Source organism: Pelobates fuscus, chromosome 1, assembly GCF_036172605.1.
Source record: "Pelobates fuscus isolate aPelFus1 chromosome 1, aPelFus1.pri, whole genome shotgun sequence".
Lineage (NCBI taxonomy): Eukaryota > Metazoa > Chordata > Amphibia > Anura > Pelobatidae > Pelobates > Pelobates fuscus.
This window is the reverse complement of record NC_086317.1, coordinates 441,633,330-441,656,209: the sequence shown is the minus strand read 5'-3', so window position 1 is coordinate 441,656,209 and position 22,880 is coordinate 441,633,330. Positions and strand designations below refer to the sequence as shown.

General features: G+C 37.8%; 1 protein-coding gene across 1 annotated transcript in view; it reads right to left on the bottom strand.

Annotated features, from left to right (window-relative positions):
• Positions 1 to 3,970: 3,970 nt before the first annotated feature.
• Positions 3,971 to 22,880, bottom strand: part of LATS2 (large tumor suppressor kinase 2) — a 43,294-nt gene continuing 24,384 nt past the window's right edge. The window contains exons 4-9 of the mRNA XM_063429838.1: positions 18,016 to 18,148; positions 14,899 to 16,421; positions 8,412 to 8,994; positions 7,204 to 7,386; positions 6,261 to 6,367; positions 3,971 to 6,015 (exon numbers count right to left, since the gene is read on the bottom strand). Of these exons, the coding sequence (XP_063285908.1) occupies positions 5,524 to 6,015; positions 6,261 to 6,367; positions 7,204 to 7,386; positions 8,412 to 8,994; positions 14,899 to 16,421; positions 18,016 to 18,148 (3,021 nt within the window). The 3' untranslated portion in view covers positions 3,971 to 5,523. The remainder of the gene's footprint in view (positions 6,016 to 6,260; positions 6,368 to 7,203; positions 7,387 to 8,411; positions 8,995 to 14,898; positions 16,422 to 18,015; positions 18,149 to 22,880) is intronic.

The following is a 22,880-nucleotide window of genomic DNA, read 5'->3' as shown; positions in this document are numbered from 1 at the left end:
TTTTCACTATGATTTTCACAGTGAGAAGACGCCAGCGTCCATAGGAAAGCATTGAGAATGCTTTCCTATGGACTGGCTGAATGTGCGCCTTCAGCCGATGACGGGGAAAGGAGGAGGAGAGTCCCCAGCTTCGAGGGAGCCCAGCGCTGGAAAAAAGGTAAGGGATTAACCCCTTACTCACCCTAGAGCCCGGCGGGAGGGGGGCCCAAGGACCCTATAGAGCCAGGAAAACGAGTATGTTTTTCTGGCATTATAGTGGTGCTTTAAGTGTCCCTTTAATGACACCCGCCACCTCAACTATTCATGAATCTATATTAGCTTCCAAACGGTCAATATAACTTACCGTAGTCTACCATATGCACAAGGTTTTAGAGTACTGCTGTACCCTCTGTGATCCCTTTCAGCTGTGATTTCTTCCAGCTGAAGTGGTAGAGGTTAACACAGTAAAGGAGTTTAAGCATGCGTGGGATAGGCATAAGGCTATCCTAACTATAAGATAAGGCCAGGGAATAATGAAAGTATTTAGAAAATTGGGCAGACTAGATGGGCCGGATGGTTTCACATTAATGACCATATTGGCAAAGTTGTCTTGACAAGCTCAAGGCTAAAGTGACATGCATTCCTATCACATATAGTGCTAAGGGCAAGCTGCAGAATCACTTTCAGATTACGCCACTTCTTCCTGTATTGCAAATAATTAATAGTAGGCGATAACTGATGGAGTTACCAGTAAAGAAAATTAAGTCCATGTTACCAGAAAAATTTTGAAATATTTTGCGAATAATCTTTGGCTCAAGAAACAATCAGAATAACAAAAAAATACCAAAAAACGGCAGAAAGTGTTTCCGACTAACAGACTATAAACATATATGTGCTCACATAAGAGTTGTGTATCAGTGAACATCACCCCAAAAGGGATCTTGGAACATTGTCAAACTGACATCACTGCTAATATGTGAGGGATCTCCATTATCAAAGTGAACTTTTGTTTACTTTAAAATATTAAAATTGTATGTAATAAAACGAAAATGTTCTCCATCTTAGCAAAAAGAAATAAAGATCTGATTTGCAGTTTTGTATAAAAATATCTGTTTAAAGTAGTGAAATGATAAATGAAATTTTTTTACAGTTTTTTTTTTTCGTTTCAACATTCGAGTACTGGCGTACAAAACTTTTTTTTTTCTTTTTTCTTTTTTTTTTTTAAACCGTTGTAAAAGAAGCTAACAATCTCAATCAAAACATCCTGGAATAAAACATATTGCTATTTTGTACTTGTTAAAAATAAAATTTAAAAATCACGGGGCCGGCCCATGTACCGGAAAGTCACAATGTATTATGTGAAAATCAGAACAACACAGTATTTAATTCATACATGATACTACCACATTCTTAATATAGATATCTCACCAAACCGTTACACAGCAGCTGAAAGCCTGCCCTTCTTTGGTATAGGGGCATTGAACAGAGACAAAATGTCACTATTTTAAAAAGGTACACTTAAAAAAAAAAAAAAAAAAAAAATTAAAAATCAGTTATGTGAATATACGACAGTAACAACTAAAAGCAATGAAAATGCAGACTACATTTTAACAAATATATTGCACAGAAAAATTCTATCACATATTCTTGGGTTAAATAGTCCTCTTGTAAGTTGTATTTTAGGTGAAATTCCAACTCTAGTAACTATGTATATATTTATAGAAATTTGTTTAGAATTTACAATTTACATTTTTTTTTTTTTTTTACCTATTTGATTACAAAGTCCTACTTTTTTTTTCTATGCCTAATACTCATAAGAGATCAGCATTAAAAAAAAATAAAAAAAAAATAGTAATAATAAAACCTTGGTTTCCATTTGGTTACATATTCCACATTGTGTATATAACAAAAAGTGATGGCTTTGCATTGCATTCCTCATCATGCCTAGTCGAAACAGCTGTGCTGTGCAGGAGCTGTTATAATCCAGGGGATAAAATAGATTTGACATTTGAATCTGAATTCTTTACAAAAACTTCTTAACATTGCAAAATCCTCTATCAATCGGCTCAGACCTGACTGAAGGTTCTATAAAGGTTTTTGGCAATGTTTAAAGAGGAACGGTCACTTCTCGGGATTTGTAATATTACTTATCTGTATATTTAACAAATATGTATATGTAAAATTAATGTCGTATTCACACCTCTTTAACATGCCTATGTGCCTTCATTTTAGCTCCTGTTCAGTCTTTGTTATTAAGCTCTGTTCTCTGCTCCTGGCAGGCAGGATAGATAACTTATTATACAAAGATGATACATGAAACAAGGTTTCTATTTCTCCTCTTAATTTGCAGTGTTTGCCCTGGAATGTGATGTAATTATCTAAATCTTAAAAGTCTTAACGGACCACTAATATCACCCCAGACCACTTCAGCTCCATGAAGTGGTCCTGTCATTTTAATCCTGCAATGTAAAACATTGCATTTTATATTCACTTATTGTTTTTAGAAACTTGGGTTAACATGGTACTCCAACCATTTTTTTTTTCTTAATGTTTCTGTTTTCAAAGCAAAATGGCGTTATACTTGAGGACCAGAACCCCCTGTTAATTAAAAAAGAATCCACACCTCTTTGTAAATTAAGGGTAGCCGTGCAAGGTTCAATCATAGGTTTCTCACAGAGAAGACTATAATTGGACCATTTAGCTAGCTCAGAGGGCATGCGTGCACGCTGAACCGGCGAGGGAAGAAGGTGAGGGAGTAAGTGGGAAGATTAAAAAAAAAATTAATAATTATGTTTGCGATTGGAAAGAAGGAGAGCTTCATTAAAGTAAGGAAGGAAGGGGACAGTAAGCTTCTCCTTGCATGTGCTCACCCTGTAAGAGAGAAGACTATTTACATCAGTAGCCAGGATGTTATTTATAATAGGCAGTCAGGAATAGAGTTCTGGGCTGCCTAAGTGACGTGTGCTAGGGGTGTAACTAGCCAACGCAAAAAAAAGTGGAGATTACTCCGTATGTGCAGTGTTTAAAGTGTAACACTGCACACACATACTGCTACACCACCATGACCACTTTCAAATCACGGAATTGGACCTAGAGTGTCCCTTTAAATCCACCTCTTGCGGCAGTCATACCGACAGCTATTAGAGGCACTTCCGCTGTGCTGGCACAATAAAACTTTCCTGTAGGGGAGCTTGTAAACACCCACAATGCTTATTGTGCATGTGCATCAGGTCCCCAATGGTCCTCTATGAGGGCATTGTATTATACTATTACCGGAGGAGGCCATGCCTCCTCATTGATGTGGGAGGCAGAGGGGAAGTTGCTGGAAAAAAGGCGAGTAAAACCTTTATTCTAAGGCAAATAGGAGGCTTGTATTCCTAACGATATGTTGTATTTCTTTAAACTAAAACATTTTTTTCCCTGTAGTAATCCAAGCTTGCCAGCTTTTTATCCCCTCAAATAAAAAGAGACATTAAAGAGAATACTAACCTTACATCTCATCTCAAAACCAAGGTCTCCCTGCAGTCAGTTTCTACTTCTGTGAAAAACGTTGGGACACCGATGCCGTAGGTGAAATGCACCATGGTCAGCAAAACTGAATATCTCAGTATGTGCAGCATTACATACTGAAAAACTGCCCATGTAGATAAGTGGTCATGGTGCTTGGAGTAACCCTTTAAATATAAATGTAAAAGAAAACTGAGTATCTCTTGAAAAAGTGTTAACACAAATAAGTCATTTTCAATGTTTTATTGATTGATGTAACTTCCAGAGAAGTGACCGTTCCTTTTTAATCATAATCTTACCAGGTATTACAAAGATTCCAACCAGTTATTCAAACATTGATTGGAACCGAGAACTCCCAGCCAAAGTATAACCAACCGATGGAATCCTATTTAAGGATGGGTGGAGTTTTTTAACAAGTAAAATGAGCCAGAGGTCCAGTTGCACCAATCATAACACCAGATGAGAATAAACTGATACAAATACCGGCTTGCCCCCCAGTTAAGTAACCTGACACCTTAATTTAAAATACATTTTCTAATAGAACATTTTTCCAATTTAATGATTTGCCACATTCCCTTTATACATAAAAATGTAACAACTCACGAAGATTGCATGTAACATGACTACTATGCCACGCTATACTATACAGTATAGTTGATGCACAGTGATCCATATTTCCTGTTTAACATGTCCTCAAAACGCTTGTAAAGAATAACATTATAAAAGTCTGAATAAATGGCAAAGGCTTACAATAATAAGCAACAGCACAATTAAGTTTCATTCATAACAGTAATACAAAGTGGGTATTAGAAATTACTTAAGTGCTCATTCTAAATTATAGTTATTGTGTAAGATGTACAGAAAAGTCTAGAAACAGATACACCTATCGTAATTACGTATTACAGGATGGAAAAAAATGACTGAATTCCTTTAGCGTACAAATATCTTGGAGACCGTTATGAAGATCACGTGTTCAGGGTTTATGGAGCAGCAAGTAATAAGAAGGATTTATAAGTCACAGAACAAAAGTGATGTTATTCTCACAGATACAGCTGGAAATATGTCAAAATCTACCTCACTAGGCCTCATGAAGAAACTCAAGCATTGTTAAATTGGTCATAAATACGCGCCTGGAAAATGCACGCAACAGGACAATCCAAACTCAGCAGGTGAACCCTGCACTTGGAATAATGTTCAAATGCTTAATTTCATCAATAAATAACATGAGATCTCAAAACCTTTATGAGAAACCCGAAGTAGACAGACTAAAATGCATTTTGAAAGCAGTGGACCACTTTGTACAACACAGCTTGCCGTAATGGGTTTTGTAAAGCTTTCAATGATCCGGATTACATTCCGTTGGCATCTTCGCATACTTTAACTCTGCAGGAGATAGAATGTTACTATACTTTTTACCACAAAATTCCATCTGTATTTAAAAAAAAAAAAAAAAAAGTATCATGTGGTGTGTTCTGAAGGAAATATCTAGGGACCCTCAAGTATATCAGATTCTGCTATAGTATGAACTTAATACAACTGTCTTCCCATAAATCCACCATCCTTCATTGTAGAACCTCTAGAAACTAAAAACACAAAACCAACAATTTCTCCCTTACATTAAATAACCAACTAAACTCTCTGGTCACCACCAGCTCTCAGGAGATTGGCACCAAAATGGATATAAAAATCACTAAAGCCCTTACATAGAAAGGCACAAATTGGGAGATTTCATCTCATACGTATAAAACTATAATATTAAAATCCCATTGTGAGCAACAGAATAACTGTTTTATTGCACCATTTTTGTCCAAATAGGTTTTCAGTTCTTGAGAAAATCAATACTGCTTGCTGTACTGTCAAGAATGGCAAGAATGGACACATATTGCCAAATAATATAAACAAATGTTTCACATAATCTGTAGAAATATGCCCTTATTAAAAACAAAGGTAACAGTCATAGTTTGAATTGTCTTCAAGGGTATAAGTGGGCTCCACCCTCTGATGGCAATTCAGGTTTACAATATCCAATATTTGATTTCATACATATACAGGCTGGCAGCCTTCCATTTCATTAGCTGAAACATTATGTTCCTCCTGGGTTTCTTCGTTAGGAGAACACTCCATCCTAGAAGGTTTTGGGTATCGAAAAGGATAGCCATTGTCATCAAAGAACCTCCGGAACGTGAACTCATAGAATGCATGTTCAGTATGTTTATTGGTAGGGCACACAAGTGCCTCCCATGTCATGGTACTATCACCACTATCATTCCAGGGACTCTCTTCTTCCACTGGGTCAAAATTGGAGGTATCCGTTGGGTGGCTAATTTTTGGGACATAAGGTGCTGGTTGGCGACGGAAATCAGCAGAAAAATCGATTGAGCTGAAGAAAGCGTGAGCCTTAATTTCATCCACCCCGTTTCTCCCCAGTCTGTCGTCAGGCGAGCAGCATAACTTGGTAATAAGGTCGGCTGCCTCTGGGCTTAACTTGACCTGGGAGGGAATCTGTAGACTGTTTTCCCAGTTTATTACCTGGAAAGACAGAAATTGAAAGTAAAAGACTGGTTTGAAAAGACAATGGATTATAGTTCAGTATTAAGATCACATATCAGCTAATATAGATTGTCAGAAGGAATATTTATTTGTGCAGTGCTAACATTAGGCCAAATAGGTTCAAAATAGGAAAGGTAAGGTGAGCTGGTCCTGCACAGCAGAGCTATGTGATGGCGATAGCCCTGAAACTAGTTACAGACAAACTTCCATATTAATATACCCACCCTCAGTTGAGTTTCGGTTGGGGTGGGGGCATAAAAAGGAGGCTGTCCCACCAGCATCTCATAGAGAATAACACCAACACTCCACCAATCACAGAGTTGAGTGTAACCTGCAGGACAATGGGAAAAAACAAAAGCAAAAAACAGGTTACCAGTCGTTCAAATACAGTGTGTTTCATAGTTACAAAAGAAAAATATTAAAATACCACTGCAAGCAACTAGAGTAATGAGGTCATTGCAATCACCATGCACAATGTACATGGTACAGACAGGCACATTCCAAATAACATTAAAAGCAGCACACCTTCAATGATCAGTTTGGAACTCTGTTTTGTTGCACACACCATTCAATGACAACACACAAATAACAGGTAATACGGCAAATCAGGACAGGCTAGTAAAGATAATATAATCATTCCAAAAGAAACCTTCTCATTCTTCCTTCAAGCATTGACCTAAAATCAGCCTCTGTTTAGGTTAAAGAAGAAACCATTAACCCACAAAATCAGTGCCTTTGCGCCACCCTTGACTGACTTCTCTTGCACTCCACAAAACCCTTCACCTCCTGCCTCTTTAATTCTGCTTCTCCATAATTCAATCAACTGATCATCAATCTCATGTTTGATCACACAACCCCTTCCTATCAGTAACTAGCACAGCTAATGTTCTGATTGAGAGTCCTTACATTGGATACTTTAGGATTCTATTTAAAAATCAGATGACACACTTGTGACACTGTATTCCAAATAACAACATCTAATTTCTAATTTGTGAAGAATCTTGCTTGGGTCCATCTACACTGTCAATTATCTTCACCTGTACTCCATTCACACAATCTGCTCCATACTTTGCTACTAGGGCTTCCCTAATTCTGTCCCATCCAATTCATTTTTGAATGAGCCCTTTAAGAAACCTAAAAAAACAAAATTAGGGATGTCAGACTTACCTTTTCGCAGAAGGACCTCCGGTGCTATGTAATTTGGTGTCCCAACTAATGAATGAGCCAGACACCTCTGGTGCTGTCGCTTGGCACGGTGTTCTAATGTCTTTAGCCGGTCTCCGCACCTGCAGTTTGACACATCATCCCAAAGTTCACTTGGTTCCATGCTGTCTTGTCTGATATGGCTTCCTAGAGGGGAGGTAGCAAATAAAGACAAGATCAAAGACATGTTGATCCAATTTCCATCAGTAGAACTGCAATGTACAAAATTATTAGCATGCAAAATAAATGCAATCGCTCTACTCCCTCCCTCCCCCCGTAAGTAAAGGGGAAAAAAAACAGTATTACAGTATTCTAGCAAAAATGCTAGAATACTGAACATTATAACCATAAACACGGATTTTGAATAGTAGAAAACCATCCTCCCCCCAAACAATTATTTAAAAAGCACTATAGGAATGGTTCTCTAACCAAAATCAGTGTTTTTCTTAATAAATGTTTAGTTATATCTATCATTTTTTATATTCATTATATCTAGTTCTACTTAGCCAGAACCTCCCCCTTTGAGGAGGGAGGACATGGGGGGCCATGCTGCTTTTAGATTCCTGTTGCCTGCATACTCATCCCAGATGATGTAGAATATGCACAGGATTGGCATTACCGGCCGTCAACTCTTGTTCTGGGCTGGCTAACGATGCCCCAATGACACTGCCGGAGGTGGAGTAATAAAGTAATTAAATGCAGTTCATGCAGTGCTTCATAATGAAAACGATACATCCTCCAGGCACCATGTACACTTTAAATCACTGAAGTCGTAATGGTGCATGGAGTAACCATTAAAGAACAAATGACAACATAGAACTGCATGAACGGAAAGTGCAGAAGAGACCATAAACTCGCAAAATCCAATGTTTAAAAATCTACAAACTGCAGGTATGTAGCAGTAAGACGCTGTAGGCCAGAGTTCCTCAAACTTTTTTCAAACTACGTACTTCCAGCAAATTATTGTTCACAAAAACAACCCCTAAAGATTGACTTATTGTGCAAAGAACGGCAATGTGAACAAAACATGAACCCTGATGAAATGATAAAGAAAATACATCATTAAAAGACTGAACAAAATTCACATGATTCAGGATTACTTGGCACAATGGACAGCAGCACAATTAAATAGCACTCTTGCACATTAACATGCTCAAAGTGCATCTTTTTACCTTTTTGGTAATATTTGGAGTTGTGGGTCCACCTAAATCCAGTACAAAGGCCAAAATCTGTCAGTTTGATATGACCATCCAAGTCTATGAGAATGTTGTCCGGCTTAATGTCCCTGTGAATAAATCCCATCTTGTGAACACTTTCAATGGCAAGAGTCAGTTCTGCAATATAGAACCTGGCAAGGTGCTCTGGAAACACCTCCATACGTATAAGGAGGCTCATCATGTCCCCACCCGGAATATAATCCATCACAAAGTACAAGTTGTCCTTATCCTGGAAGGAGTAGTAGAGTTTCACCACCCATTCATTGTCCGCCTCGGCCAGGATATCTCGCTCTGCTTTCACGTGAGCCACCTGATTTCGGTTCAGCACATCCTTCTTTCTCAGGGTTTTCATAGCATACAGAGCTTTAGTGTCCACTTTGCTTGCCAGGCACACTTCACCAAAAGCACCAATGCCCAATGTCTTTATCTTTACAAACAATGACTTGTCCATTTTGGCCCGTTTTAGTCTGTTGTAGTTGGACTCCTTCTGATAAAGGATTTTCCGCATTTGCTCTTGGACAGCTTCGCAGAGGCCAGCCTGTGGAACAGAAGCACAAAAATCAGTATTCTGAATCATTAGTAGAAAATAAAACTAAACAGAATAAAGCCATTTCCGTTCTTTCCTTTGCTCAGAAGACCTAAAGAAAGTATTAATCGTAAAAGACGCTGCATTCATAAGCTGCTCAGAAAGTTCACTAGAAACAAGAGTCAGACAGAAAGAGAAAGTTATTTTTTTTTTTTTTCAAACAAGAACATTCTAAAAATTCCAGTTGTTGGGGAAGGGGTGACACAGAGAGCACCTAGACACATACCAAGCCCTATTGTTGCATTAAAGAAGAAAAGGTAAAGCGAAAATAATTCAAAAGGCCCCCTGTCCCAATCTAGTGACAGGAAAAATAAAATGACGTGAATCAAATCTAAGGGATTTGGACACGAAGGTAAAAAGAAAACTTCCAACACATTACAATAGGGCAGGAGAAACGTATAGATTATTAAAATCCCAAAGCTGATCCTTACATTAAAAGTAAATATATTTGATATGCACATAATATCAGGCTAAGAAGGGACTTAAAAAAGGAAATACCTAATCTAAGATCTGATAAACACAAATGCTAATGTTGTGAATTAATTAGATAACGCATATAGTAAAACTGATAATGGAATGGAATCATCCTATCAATGAATTGTTAAAGCGAATATATTCTGCAGGTGTACCAATGATAAAGCCATACTACACTATCTACATTGATAACCTATCTGGCTCTGATAAATTACCCTAGTACATCATGTTTTTCTCAGCTAACTGGGTTTTGTTTTCAACCACATTACACTGGGACCTTGGGTAACAACAAACACAATCCATATTAAAGGGACACTGTAGTCACCAGAACATCTACAGCGGATTTTATTTGTTCTGTTGAGTTTAATCATTGCCTTTATGCTTGTTGCAGTTAACACTGTCCTTTCAGAGAAAATGCAGTGTTTACATTACAGCCTAGTGATAACTCCACTGGCCACTTCTCAGATGGCTACTAGAGGTGCTTACTGGGGCAGTGCTGCACAGTGTGACTGACATTCAGTGTCTCCACCCTCTGCATGGAGAACTGAACTTGCCTCATAGAGATGCATTGATTCAATGCCGTGTTTGGCTTGTGCTGGCTCTGCCCTTATCTGCCCTCCTTGACAAGCCCAGCCAATCCAATGTGATTGGCTCAGATCATCACTTCTAAAGATCTCAGCCAAGGAGGCAGATCAGGGACAGAGCCAGCAGCAGCAGACTGGAATAAAGCTAAGATTTTACTATAAATATAGGGACAAGGGGGGCTAGATGGAGGTTTTAACACTAAGGGTCAGGAATAGGTTTGTGTTCCTGACCCTATAGTGTTCTTTTAAATTTTAGACAGCACAATTCTAAATGTCATTTTATTTATGCTATAAATTCACTTTACTTTATCACAAACCCCAATTTTAGTCTGTTGCCAGCCATGTCTTACAAAAATGTCTGCTTAACTTTTTTATGATTATTGTTAATTCTTGAAAAAGACCTTACACTGTTTATAGGGTTATTATAAGTACCATAATAACTACAACACATCTTAAGTGTTATAATGCCAGAAATTCCCTGTCTATGGTAAGCTAGTACAGTACAGGAACGAAGATCAGTTTTACAGCCTACAGCAAGAATGTGGAGCACACTCATGGGTCATTATAATAAAAATAGCTTTCAAAGGAACAAAAATATTTATTAACCTTATAGTGTTCCTTACTATATATAAAATTAAATAAAACAATTAATGTACCTATAATAAAGAGCAAGGATAGTCTTTTCTTGGCAGACAAGCCACCTTCTAGTAGACCATCATCACTGCATGGTACACATTCAGTGAATATCAATGGTCTTAAGGAGAAGTACCTCTAGTGGCAATCAGTCTGACAGCCACTAGAGGTGTGGAATCTGACAAATTTAAACATTACTGAGAATGGACAGCATCCAGGTACCAAACCATGAATTAAGATGTAGTGGTCTTTGGTGTCCCTAAAGTTGACAAAAAAGGTGAAACTCCAAAGTCAACTTTTGTTTTGTCGAATTCCAGCAGCCATCTTATGAAGGTCCTCCATAGACCTTACAAGAGAGTACAGCACTGACCCGGCTCCTGGCAAATGAAGCACAAGGAACCAAAGAGGACAGCAGCATGAAGATGACGGCAGCCACAAGGGACAGCTTATGGCAAGTAAAACTACCTCCCCTGCAACCCATAGCACCAGATCCACAATGGGTCTGTCACTTTTGGGGACCTTTGGGAAATACAAAAAGATCCTCGAATCTGTGTTTCTCACTTATGTTTTGTCTTGTTTATTTCATTCTTGTGGTACCTGCGTGTACTTCATTACTATACCTTGATTCACGCACGCAATCTTAAATTGAAAACTAAACTAAAATAAATTTACACAAAAAAATCTGTGAAAGTGACAAAGCAGCTTTAATTATGATCTCCTAATTTGTTTGACAAAACAAAAAGTACAATTTTTTTTTCAAAAATACAAGTATCACAACTGCTACAAAATACAAACAAAAAAAAAACAGCTTCATAGGACAGCCTCCTAAAAACTATTGAACTTTACACTCAATTACATTAAGAACTTTAAAATCTACAAATATGTGCAAAATACCCCTTCTCATAACATCTGCAAAAATGAAACCAAATAGGTGTATAAATGGTAAATAAATTAATAAAATTCACGGACCTGAACGGAGTACATTGTGGATACAGGTAATTTTTTTCTGATAAAAAAAAAGGATGTAACGTGATCAATTTACGATTACATGTGTATTTACTACTGGAATCCTGTTTTAGGGTAGTCCAGACGAGGACCCTTGCTCACTGTGCCTAGAGGGGTATCAGCTACACCTCACTGACGAGGTCTAACAAGGCTAAATCGTTTGTAGGGGTTGCTGTATCTCTTGTACAGGAGGTAGTTAACTGGCATTTAGGGTCTTTCCAACAATTTTAAGGTGGGAAAAATATTTTGGTTGTTGTTTGCTCTCCGTATTCTCTTGCACGCAGTTTGGTTTTTTTTTTTACGTGTTTTTTTTCCATCTCGACTGCATTCACATAGTTGTGCTGTACTGTTCTTTATTTATTTTAAGGGACACTGTAATATGCAGTGTGTACTACCTGTACTCTAATACTATGGCAACCAATTCTAGTAATATGTTATCATGCAAGGATGTTCCCTGTTCCAGTGTACCCGCAAGTATGTGCTTACAATACTTTCCTTGGTGACAGACATCATAAAAGGAATCTGTGCTTATTCCTCTGCTCAAAACGTGCACACTATAAACGTCTACCCTGACTCTTCACTTGTTATTGTAAAGGAGCCTAAGTTGTAGCTGTGAACAGTCTCGACTGATAGACAACTTGAAAAAAAAATGAATCCGCAGTAAAGCTTCTATCCACATATGGAGCAGTTCATTTTATTTGATAAGCAAAATCTGTACAAATTGTTGATGACAAGTAGGTTATGGGTTAAAGGGGTTGCATAACTCCCATTAAAAACAATAAGAGCAACAGGATTGGCTGTGACCCTCACTTTCACTAAGGAAATGAAAAATCCTGTGGATTCGTAGCACATGTGGGCAGTACAATAACGTATGTATAGGATTTATTTATTTTTATGCTTAATAACGTTCTACAAAATACAGGTTGCATTCAGCCTTGAGTGTTCTTTTACCTGAACATACATTATAGTGACAAATTACTTGTTTTAAAGTTCTGCCCAGAAATACATTTTAAAAGGTATATAAACGCATCTCTTCGAAAACATACTCCTTTAATTTCTCAGAAACAATAACTCCATAGCAGTCACGCAATTCAATGAAAGTCAGTGACAGCTGTCTTTCCTCGGTGTGTCACATATTGATTTTAACAAATGCAAGGGGAGTACTAATGCACTGTATATTTATGGCCAACAGGCATTTAACATTGGGGTTTTTAGAAGGAGATAACGGGAGACTGACATCTGGCAATATTTCCATCAGGGAGATCCAGGCCGCTCTTATTTTGCCATGATATTGTTTGTACAGTTTGGAGAAGACATTTAAAGATTATTTTTCTAGACCATTGATTTTAATGTGTTTGAATATTATTCAAGTGCCCTTTAATGTTGTTATCTGCTGAACACGCTGGTTAACTCCGTTTTAACAGAAGGCATTTAAAAAAGCCTTCTCCCATATACATTTTTGTGTCCTTCAAGTTACTAAAAGTGTTCGAAATACCGTAAAAATAGGAATTATTTTTTACGTAAAATACAAAATAAGAAGAAAGTTCTTGGCACTATTCCTAGGACAACCATGCTTAATATGATGGCTAAGTGCATTATGCGCCATATCCTTCTAGGTGCTATTTTTAAGAGACTCTGAATTTAGTGGTTTAGATGTCATTTACACAAAAATAACTAGAGACAGCAAGGGAAGATTCTCACATTCTCAATAGTTTATTTCTTCCCCCGCAGCTGTCTGTACCAAGGTCATAATTAGACAATCTGCAAATACATTGTTCCCCAAATAACACCTAAACATAGCCAATCCATTACACCACTTTGTCCAGTCTAATTTGAGATGGATTTCTGAGCTGTTCTGGGTACAGTGAGAGAAGTCCATGGTTACGCCAAAAATAATTCAACCACTTAACTGCTTCTCTACCAAGTGAGTTATTTGTTACAAGTGTCAGGGAACAACGAGTAACATGATAGGGCAGTGCAAATTCTTAATGCTTCACTATGGACATGTCTTGCTGTCAATGATCAGCAATAGGAGACATATAAAAGGAGAGAGAGAATTCAAAAATGTGCTTTGTAAATACTCTGGTACATTAAAAAGGTAAAAGAATGGGGACATCATCCCGAAGAGTAAGAGGCCTAGAGGTGATAAGGTACCGTTAATGGAACCCAATAGGCAGACACAAAGTACACACTTACGAGTATACCTCTCCTCGAGCAGCAAACCGGTCACTCATATGACTACCCTAACGTGTTAAACGTAATCAAATACCATATCTGTATAGTACATAAAATTTTTCGAGTGATGTTCACACATTCTACGATGGGACCTGCGCGTCCACTATGTTCTGTTTGCTTGTTCAATCTATAGATTCATGCTGTTATACATTGCTCAGGGCACGCCCTGAAATGTTTATGTTTGAATAAAGCCATTTTGAACCTAAAAGAATGGGGACTATAACAGAACCCCATTTTCCAACATTCCAAAATGTGTCATTTACCGATGTGAGAGAGAGAGAAAGCAACACTTAATTTAATGAATATACAATACATGTACCAGTGTTAATTTTGTCGACCAACAATTTTAGACAACTAATTTTTTTCTGAGATTTAGTCGGCTAAAACTAAAACAATTTAGATGACCAAAACACGACTAAAACGAAAATGGAATTTTAGTCAAAAGACTATGACTAAAACTACATTGAAATTTGCTGCCAAAATTAAAACTGCACAGATGGACTGTGGAAGTTTAAAGAGAGACAGACCAGGGCTAGGGAGAGAGACATCTAGAGGGGTTGGGGAAGGGACAGAAGAGACAGATAGAGACTTTAACTAAACCCATCAGATTTTCCTACTGGAGATTTAGTCAACTAAAATGAAAACAATTCAGATGACTAAAATATGACTAAAATTGGCTTTTTAGTCAATAGACTATGACTAAAATTAAATTGAAATTTACTGCCAAATTCAACACTGGCATGCACACAGCTATTAAATGTGTTGGAATTTTTAAACTAACAAAACTGTACAAAAGTATTTATTTGGTAAGGCACTCAATCAAAATGAGATTAGAAGGTTGCTTGCCATAATGTGCCAGGACTACAGATAAAGAGACAGCAGTAAACATTTAAGTGTAGCGCAATGAAATATACCACACAATTACCTCTGCCATTTCTTGCTCCAACTGTAGCCTTCTATTGATCTTTTGCTGGTAGGTCTTCAGGACATTTTCCACATGCTGCTCCATGTAGAACTTAAAGGCAAAGGGTGAGTAACTCTTTATTCTGGACTCCCGCTTCTCTTCATCCTTAGTATTCTTACGCACCGGAACAGGGGATGTTTGGATTTGCTTTTTATCTTTCTTATCTTTTCCAGAGCCAACTTTGGGATTCTTGCTTACTTTCTCATTTTTGGTCTCCATGTTGACTTCTTCAACTGGAGCAGATGCCGTATTGTCCGCAAACCTAAGACTCTGGTCCACTCCCTTACATAAAGAGTTCACATCAAGCTGTTCTGAATTGTTCGGAGGCAAGAGACGCTTTGGATAAGGAGGTGGAGGAAATCTCATATCCTGATTTCCATAATCAACATCTATTCCATATGCACCAGCACCTTGAACTGGTACATTGTGAGACTCAATTATTTCTAAATTTTCTGTCACTTGTGCCTGAGCTGCCAACCAAGCTGGATGAGAAGGGCCTACAGCAGTTTGGGGTTCAGGTCTCATCACCCTCATGCTCTTCACTGGTTGGAGAATATGGGCTGATGTAACAGCCGTGATGGTATTCGGTACATCAGGTTTGCTTGGTGGAGTCTGTCGAATCTGCACCTGCTTTTGTTGTTGATGGTTATTGAAAGAATTTGTACGACTAGGCACCTGGGAATCTGGTCTGAACTGAACATGCTGTCGAGGTGATACATCCAACCCTGGTCCTTGGAGGGAATCTCTCCGAGACTGTGAATTTTGCCACTGACTGATATCATACAGATCCATATTTAAGCTATTTCTTGATGGGGTCATTAGGTTCTGAGGAGTGTCAGAAAACTCGCTTGTAAATGGGGAGCCCCTAGTAATAACATGCATTTGGTGAGAGGATGGACTTGATTGCTTGTGATGAGAGTGTTGCATATATAAACTAGCAGGCGGCTGCGGATATGCATGACTTGGACTGTTTTGAGGTATCTGACCTTTGCTTGGGATATTTACATAGGCTCCGTCTTGCTGTATTTTGTTTTGAAATGAAGGCGTTCTTTGTACTTGTACTCCATAACTCATGGGGTCTCCTTGCACAATGATGTTCTGGCGTCCATAGTGTGGATTGCTTGCGGTATGAGGAGGCTGCATCCCGAGACCTGCACCATTATGATTCCCAACAGCATAATTTATAGCCGCAGGCTCCAAATTTGTAGCATATGTCTTCTGCTGGAGCTGAAGGTTTCCAGGTGTACTATGAGCACTTACAGGAGGAGGCCTTTGTCCTGGTCCATTCATTGGTCCAGGAGGGGGTGCAGAAAGCAAGTAGTCCATATATGGCCGAGGAACGTCACCAAGCATGTTGGCACCTTCAACTGAAAAACCAGGCCCTTCATATCCTGTGTTGTTCATTGAATGGTATGATGGAAACGACTCATTTGATCCTTCAAAATTTGACCGGTGAGGCACATTATTTGGTATTGAGCCCTTACCTTTAACATCAAGAAACAAATATTTAATGTAATTTTTACTTTTTTTTTTTAAATCAAATTTATCAACAACATTTTAATACATACATGTCGCACAATTCTTGTAATTTAAAAAACTTAAGAAAGAATGTATCCATTGGTGTTCATATTAATAACTTAAAAAGGCAGACATATTTTTAGACAAAAACACGAGATTGATTGATCCTATATTACAAATTTATGGTTGTTTTGACTGGGAAAACTAAATTACTGCAATTAAATCCCAGGGGATTATTCATGTGGCATATATTACGCACCACATCATGAAGGGACATTTGAAGCACTAAACCCACTTCATATTATTCTGTGTGTGTAATTACAACATATAAATAAAAAATAATGTAAATTGAATCTACTCCTTAAAAATCCTGCAGCAGCAGGAAAATCCTTTGGATCTGTTATATCTGCAGTGAGTTCCCTCTCATCCAGGAGGAGGGGTAGCCTCTAAACCTGGTGGTGCTGTGTATATCCTGTTTCAGTACTACCAACTCTTTGCTGAAAGATGAACAGCAAGCAGCAGACCTGGTTGTGATTAACTTAATTCACAAAAAAACATGAATGGTGTAAAGTAACAGAAGTTGACAGTGCAGTGTATTAGTTTGTAGCTTCATTCATAGGTTTGTATTTTTAAATGAATGGAGTTACTGTGTGCCATGCATGCCCCTAGTAACAAGAACTCCCTCATAGAACATTAACATAGAATGGAATTCAAACCGGAACACAAACACAGACACAAACATACGGTGAATTCAAACCGGAACACAAATCTCATACAAATTGTACTAAGAGTATGCATGCAGACTGGGATCACACCAGCCCCATATTTCTGATTGGTTTAATACCAAAGGAACATTTATGGAACATCCATGTACCATAATCACTGCAGTCGACTGACCTGTCACCTAGTCTTTAGAAGAGTTTAACAAATTACCTGGGACCCCGTCACCCCAGGGTGCCTGTGCCACATCTGGTCTTTTCCTATACGAGAAAGCGGATGTCTTTATTCTGACACAAGGTCGCACTCATTGGATGAGAGAGTCCAGTTTACACTCTCAGCCAATGAGGACGACCCTACACTGCCCTGTTTAGAACAGTGGAGTTCCTTAGTCTACTGCATAGAGAATACAGAAACGGGATAAAACTCTGGGCACCCAGTGGGATCTAGATAAATTGGCAAATCATTCCAAAACAGTTTGAAAAATTGTTCTTAGTGGACACCAGAACATTCCTGGTACCATAATCTCTACAGCTGGTTATAGTGTTTACGGTGCTTGGATTGTTCCTTTAAAACCCTGGTATCAGCTAGGATTTGAGAGAGTAAGGCATCTTGCATGTAAACATTGCATAGAACATAAAGTTGTTGTTTTTTTTTGTGTATATTTTAGTGTACATAATAACGTGTAAAATGACAACCTGGTTAAGAATATTGGTAAAAATGACAATAAACCTCTCTACAGAAAAGATAGAACCTACACCTTTCATGCTTATAACTGTGGTAACAGGGCACCAATAAAAATGAAATAAGAACAACTCTTCTGTGTAGATCCAGAATTTTTACCTGGTGAGGTTTGCTTGATCACACGGACAATCTGCTCATTCCTTGGGTCCAGATATCCCATTTTGCTAATATATTCCAATGCAGCTTCAATACTTCTGCTCCCAGTCTGCTTCAGAGCTCGCACTGCCATTTCCTAAAAATAATTGTAAAAATAAAAGAAATTAAAAATAAAAACAAACCTCTACAGTGAAATGGTTAAAGCGGCTCTGTCAGTTCCAAGTACGTCCTAAAAATACAATCTTTATGAAATACTCATGTTGGCTGTTGGAATTTTAATTGAGGTTTCAACACAGCTTATTTATTTTATTTATAAAATATTTTACCAAGAAAGATACATTGAGATTTCTCTCGTTTTAAAAGATACCATAAGAAAAAGTAGGGACTACTTTATTGAAAACCCAGAGTTTGACAAACACCACCAGTATATGCACTGCAAAGTCTCTGCAAACTCCTGCCACAAACAAAGTTTACTCTATGCATTTGACGGAGAAGATGAGAATTAACAGTCACATCCTGTTACAGTTTGTGGATCATTTCTGGGTTTGGCTTCTGGTATCCAGTATTCTTTTTAGAATTCTGGTTTAGTTTTTCTTGTTTTTTTCTGGTTCTCTGTTCCATGTCTGGTTTTCTTTATGCTGGGTTTTCTGGGGTCATTCCTTTATTCCGTTCCTGGAATTCCCAGTCTCCTGGATTCCTTTAAATGTTTGTTTTTGTTTTGATCACACCCGTTCCTATGCAATTTATCATTTTTGTTTCAGGGTTCCCTGCTATCAGTGGTCTCATTCCTCTTCTCCTTTCTTTGCAGGTAGGTACTGGGTGTTTTATTGTTGTTCTTTTAGTCATGCATATCTAGGCAGTTATGACCCACCTTAATTGGAGTACTTTGGCGCAGTGGTGAGCTGCATACATCTTGGCCATTTATGTATGTCTAAATCTCCAATGTTTATTACATTTATAGTACTTGGTTCTCTCTCCTCTTGTTTTGCCTGGTTAGATTTTGTCTTGTATTCCCAGTTCATGTACAGTCATGTCCTGTTCTTGTGTACATGTTCTGGGTTCTGCTTTCTGTCCTGCTCCGGTTCTAGTCTGGTGCCTATTCTAGTCTTGCCTTGCCTTGTTTCTAGTACTGGATACATATCTGCATATTATCAAGCTGCTGGGATCTCCAGAAGCTGCATCAGGGCCCTGGTATGTGGCCGCACAAACCGTGGTACTCAACACCAGGGTGCGTGTGGTTACCCTGCACCAGACCCTGATCATTTCCACGCTGTGACTCCTGCTATCATCATGCATACAGGGGGTCCCGGTCTATGGTCCACCACCCATGACACTAACAAAACGTCATACAACTTGTAGTTCAAAATTCAACATGTTTGGCTGCTGAAGTACTTCGCATTACCTACCTCTCAATTTGAAATCTACAGATACATTTTACCTTCCTGCTACACACCCCTTTCCTCGTTTACCTTACTTTTTATCTCTTCCAGCTGGTCGCTTTCTCCTTCCTTATATTCTGTAAATTGTTCTTAGAGATATATTATTCTGTTTATTTGTTTTGAGAATTTAGTAGCAACTGTTCCTTGGTCCATGTTTATATGCCTGGATGTAATATCATTTATATAGCGTCAACACCTGGATACACAGTTTATTGTTTATATCAAACATTTCCTATTAGTAATACTGGATACTGGAAAAAAAATGTGTTCATTGTATTCTCCTGATTATTTTTATGTTACGTTTATTTATTTTTATATTTATTATTGATTGTTTTACTTACTTATTTATCATATGTTATTTTCATTATTGTTTTTTAAAAAATGTTAATAAAAAACAAACAAATTAAAAATAAAGTAAAGACAGTATGATTCAATTAATAGGTTAATGTTACCATTTCATTTTGGCCAGAAGATATGTAAGGTGGGGGGGGGGGGGGGGGGGTGTGTGAAATACTCGATTAAAAACATATGCGGGAGACAAATTAAAGCTTAGAATGCTTGTTGAACGTACTATGAAAGTCATCATTCCTGCCATTTTTCTCATTCTCTTGTTAGAATGTAAACATTTCATACCTGCTTATTAATGACACATTTCCAAGAACTGCACAGGAAAGGGGGGAGTTTAGTTAAAAAAATATTTCAATCTAAATAGAACTATTGCCATAAACTTTAAAAATCTCTTCTTCTATATTTAATTTTATATTTCACATAGATTGATTTCTTTTTTACATAGTATTGGTGATTTATGGTCATGATAAATGATGATAAACATTGGAAACAGGCCGAAATAATATTTTATTTAAGTATAACGTCTCGATTCTCCTCACAATAATTGTCCTGTATTGGTCATACTGGCCAAATAATAAAATGAACCGAGAACAACACGTGCAAACTAATTCTATATTTTCACCAAATATGAAGATGGCAAAGACGCCTTCAGGGAAAATTAGACAAGTTGATTACTTGCATTTCCATTAGTGAAGGGCTAAAAAAAAATAAAAAATTAAAGGGGCACCAACAGCTATATGCAGAGAGTGTCAGGCAACTAATGAACCAAACTCAGAAAGTGTAAGACAATCCTAAAAATTAGAACGTACTCCAGGTAAGGTATAAGAAATAAGCTACAAACATGTTAAGGAGTGTTCAAGAAACAAGCCATGGTGAAAAAGAACAGATAATTACTATATAGAAAAACAACCTAGGCTGAGAATACCAGAAGAGGATAATCAGGAAATTAGGTCAAAACCAAACAGAATCAATCAGCTTGGTAATGGTCAACAATGACAATGAAGGCCATTCCTTCGTGCAAAACCCTACCGAATGTCAAGCAGTCGGTTGATCAGAATTCACCAATGTGAATGTAACATTCTCTTTTGTCTGTGACACAAAAATAGTCTGTAAACCAAGCCGGCAAACAGTTATAAAAAAATACTGTCAGTTATGTTAGGAATCTCTCTTCACAGTCAGGATTAACAGTTTAGGCCACATTACCTTCCTAGCTATGTCAAGTATCTGTTGAACCAGCAGCATTTAGAAATAATGAAGACTCCAAAAATAATGTGTCCACAAAGAGCACGGTCAAGGGATTATTCATTCCCAAAATGGAAGAGACGTTTTTTTAATGGGCTAAGTTACCGTCTGTAAGCGCTCCATAAATAAGGGAACGTATCAGAGATTACGCCTAAGAGAACATACCGACATTCCTGTCTTGTTAATGCCGAGAGTATGTGACGAGCAGCAGAAGCAATGTCTCTTCCTTATGAATGAGAATCTATAAACTATACCTGGGGTACTAAAAGAAGTAGCAAAATAAATATACAAAACAATAATAGGATTGACATGGTGTTTGGCCATCAATTTAACTTACTGCTGGATTTCCAGCAAGTGGAGAAAAGTCAAGTGGTTGACCACAACTTTACATTTACATCAATATTGCATTTGGCCATCAATGTATTTAATGTGAATTACCGTAGGAATCCCAACAGAGGGGTAGGGGAACATAGTTTTACATTTCAGTTGATATTGAATATTGCCACCTATGTAGATAATATGGATTACCGTAGGTCTTTCAGCAGGCGGTGAGGGACCGTCCAAGTAGAAGCATGAAGAAACACTGTGTAAATTCCATTTTGCTAAATTTCCGTTCACAAATGAACTAAACTAAAATAAGGTGTTTTAAGAAGTTTAACCACTTAAGGACCAAACATCTGGAATAAAAGGGAATCATGACATGACACACCTCATGTGTCCTTAAGGGGTTAAAATACACCAGGGTACATGAAGAATAAAGAACCCTACTGACAAAAGCTTTCTACTAATTAGCAGAAGTGTATTGACATCTGTGGCTAATCTCTATTAGATCCTCTCAGTCTCCAAAACTGGGGACATAACAAATACGGTCCATTCCAAAGCAAGAATTCGTAATGAGGCATCACACAAATAATATGCAAATAGAACTTTGACCAAGAAAAAAAAAAGTTTAGAAATGTGCCATGGCTCCGTTTACAACTGGCAGTTGCCACATTTATTTAACAAAACTAAATAAAAGGTTTGTATCTCCAGTCTTCCTGACATGACACCATAAGTTAGCCGGGAATGTGAGGTACAATACGCAAAGCTGGGCGCAAGTCAACTCAACAATTGAAAAGAAAAAGAAAGGACCGCATCACTTTAAGAGATAATAGTCCACTAAATGGGTTTACACTTATTCCGACTGTGGCGTATATTTATAATTTGCAATTAAATTATTGCATCAAAATGGACGTTAATATTTATGTGGCAATCTGCTACAACATTCAAATCGCAAGCCATGCATGATATCTGGTAGAAATCTTAAGATACAAGAATCATCATTCATTCAGAACATGCCAATTCAATTTCACATTGACAATAAAAAACTGTAGATATTTTTTTCCCCCCAAAGAAAAGGGTTATATTGCCATCAGAAGCCTTCAGTGATCATGCATGCCTACATAGAACAGAACCAAAGCAAAGCTGGCAAAACGCGGAAGGATTACAGAGAAACGAGAGACAGATGTTGATGTGTACGTTTAGATTTTGCCCCCGGAGCTCGTAGACTGGATTGAATTTTCCTAATCCCAGCTTCTCCTCCCAGTTAAAATCTCACAGGATCAGTAATGTCAATATGGACCAGTCGCAGGGGCTTTGTGGTCTGTACAGGCACGCACACACACTTAAGGAAGAGTTAGAATGATTAGTTCTAACAGGATATCGGCACAGGAACAGAGTGGGACGTCGTTACTGCTCTATAGTATAGGAGAAATGAATGGAATTTATTGCTACTAAAAAGAAGCCTGCAAGAAAAAAAAGTTAACATTTCTGTGATTGAGCATTGTTTGTGCAGTGAAT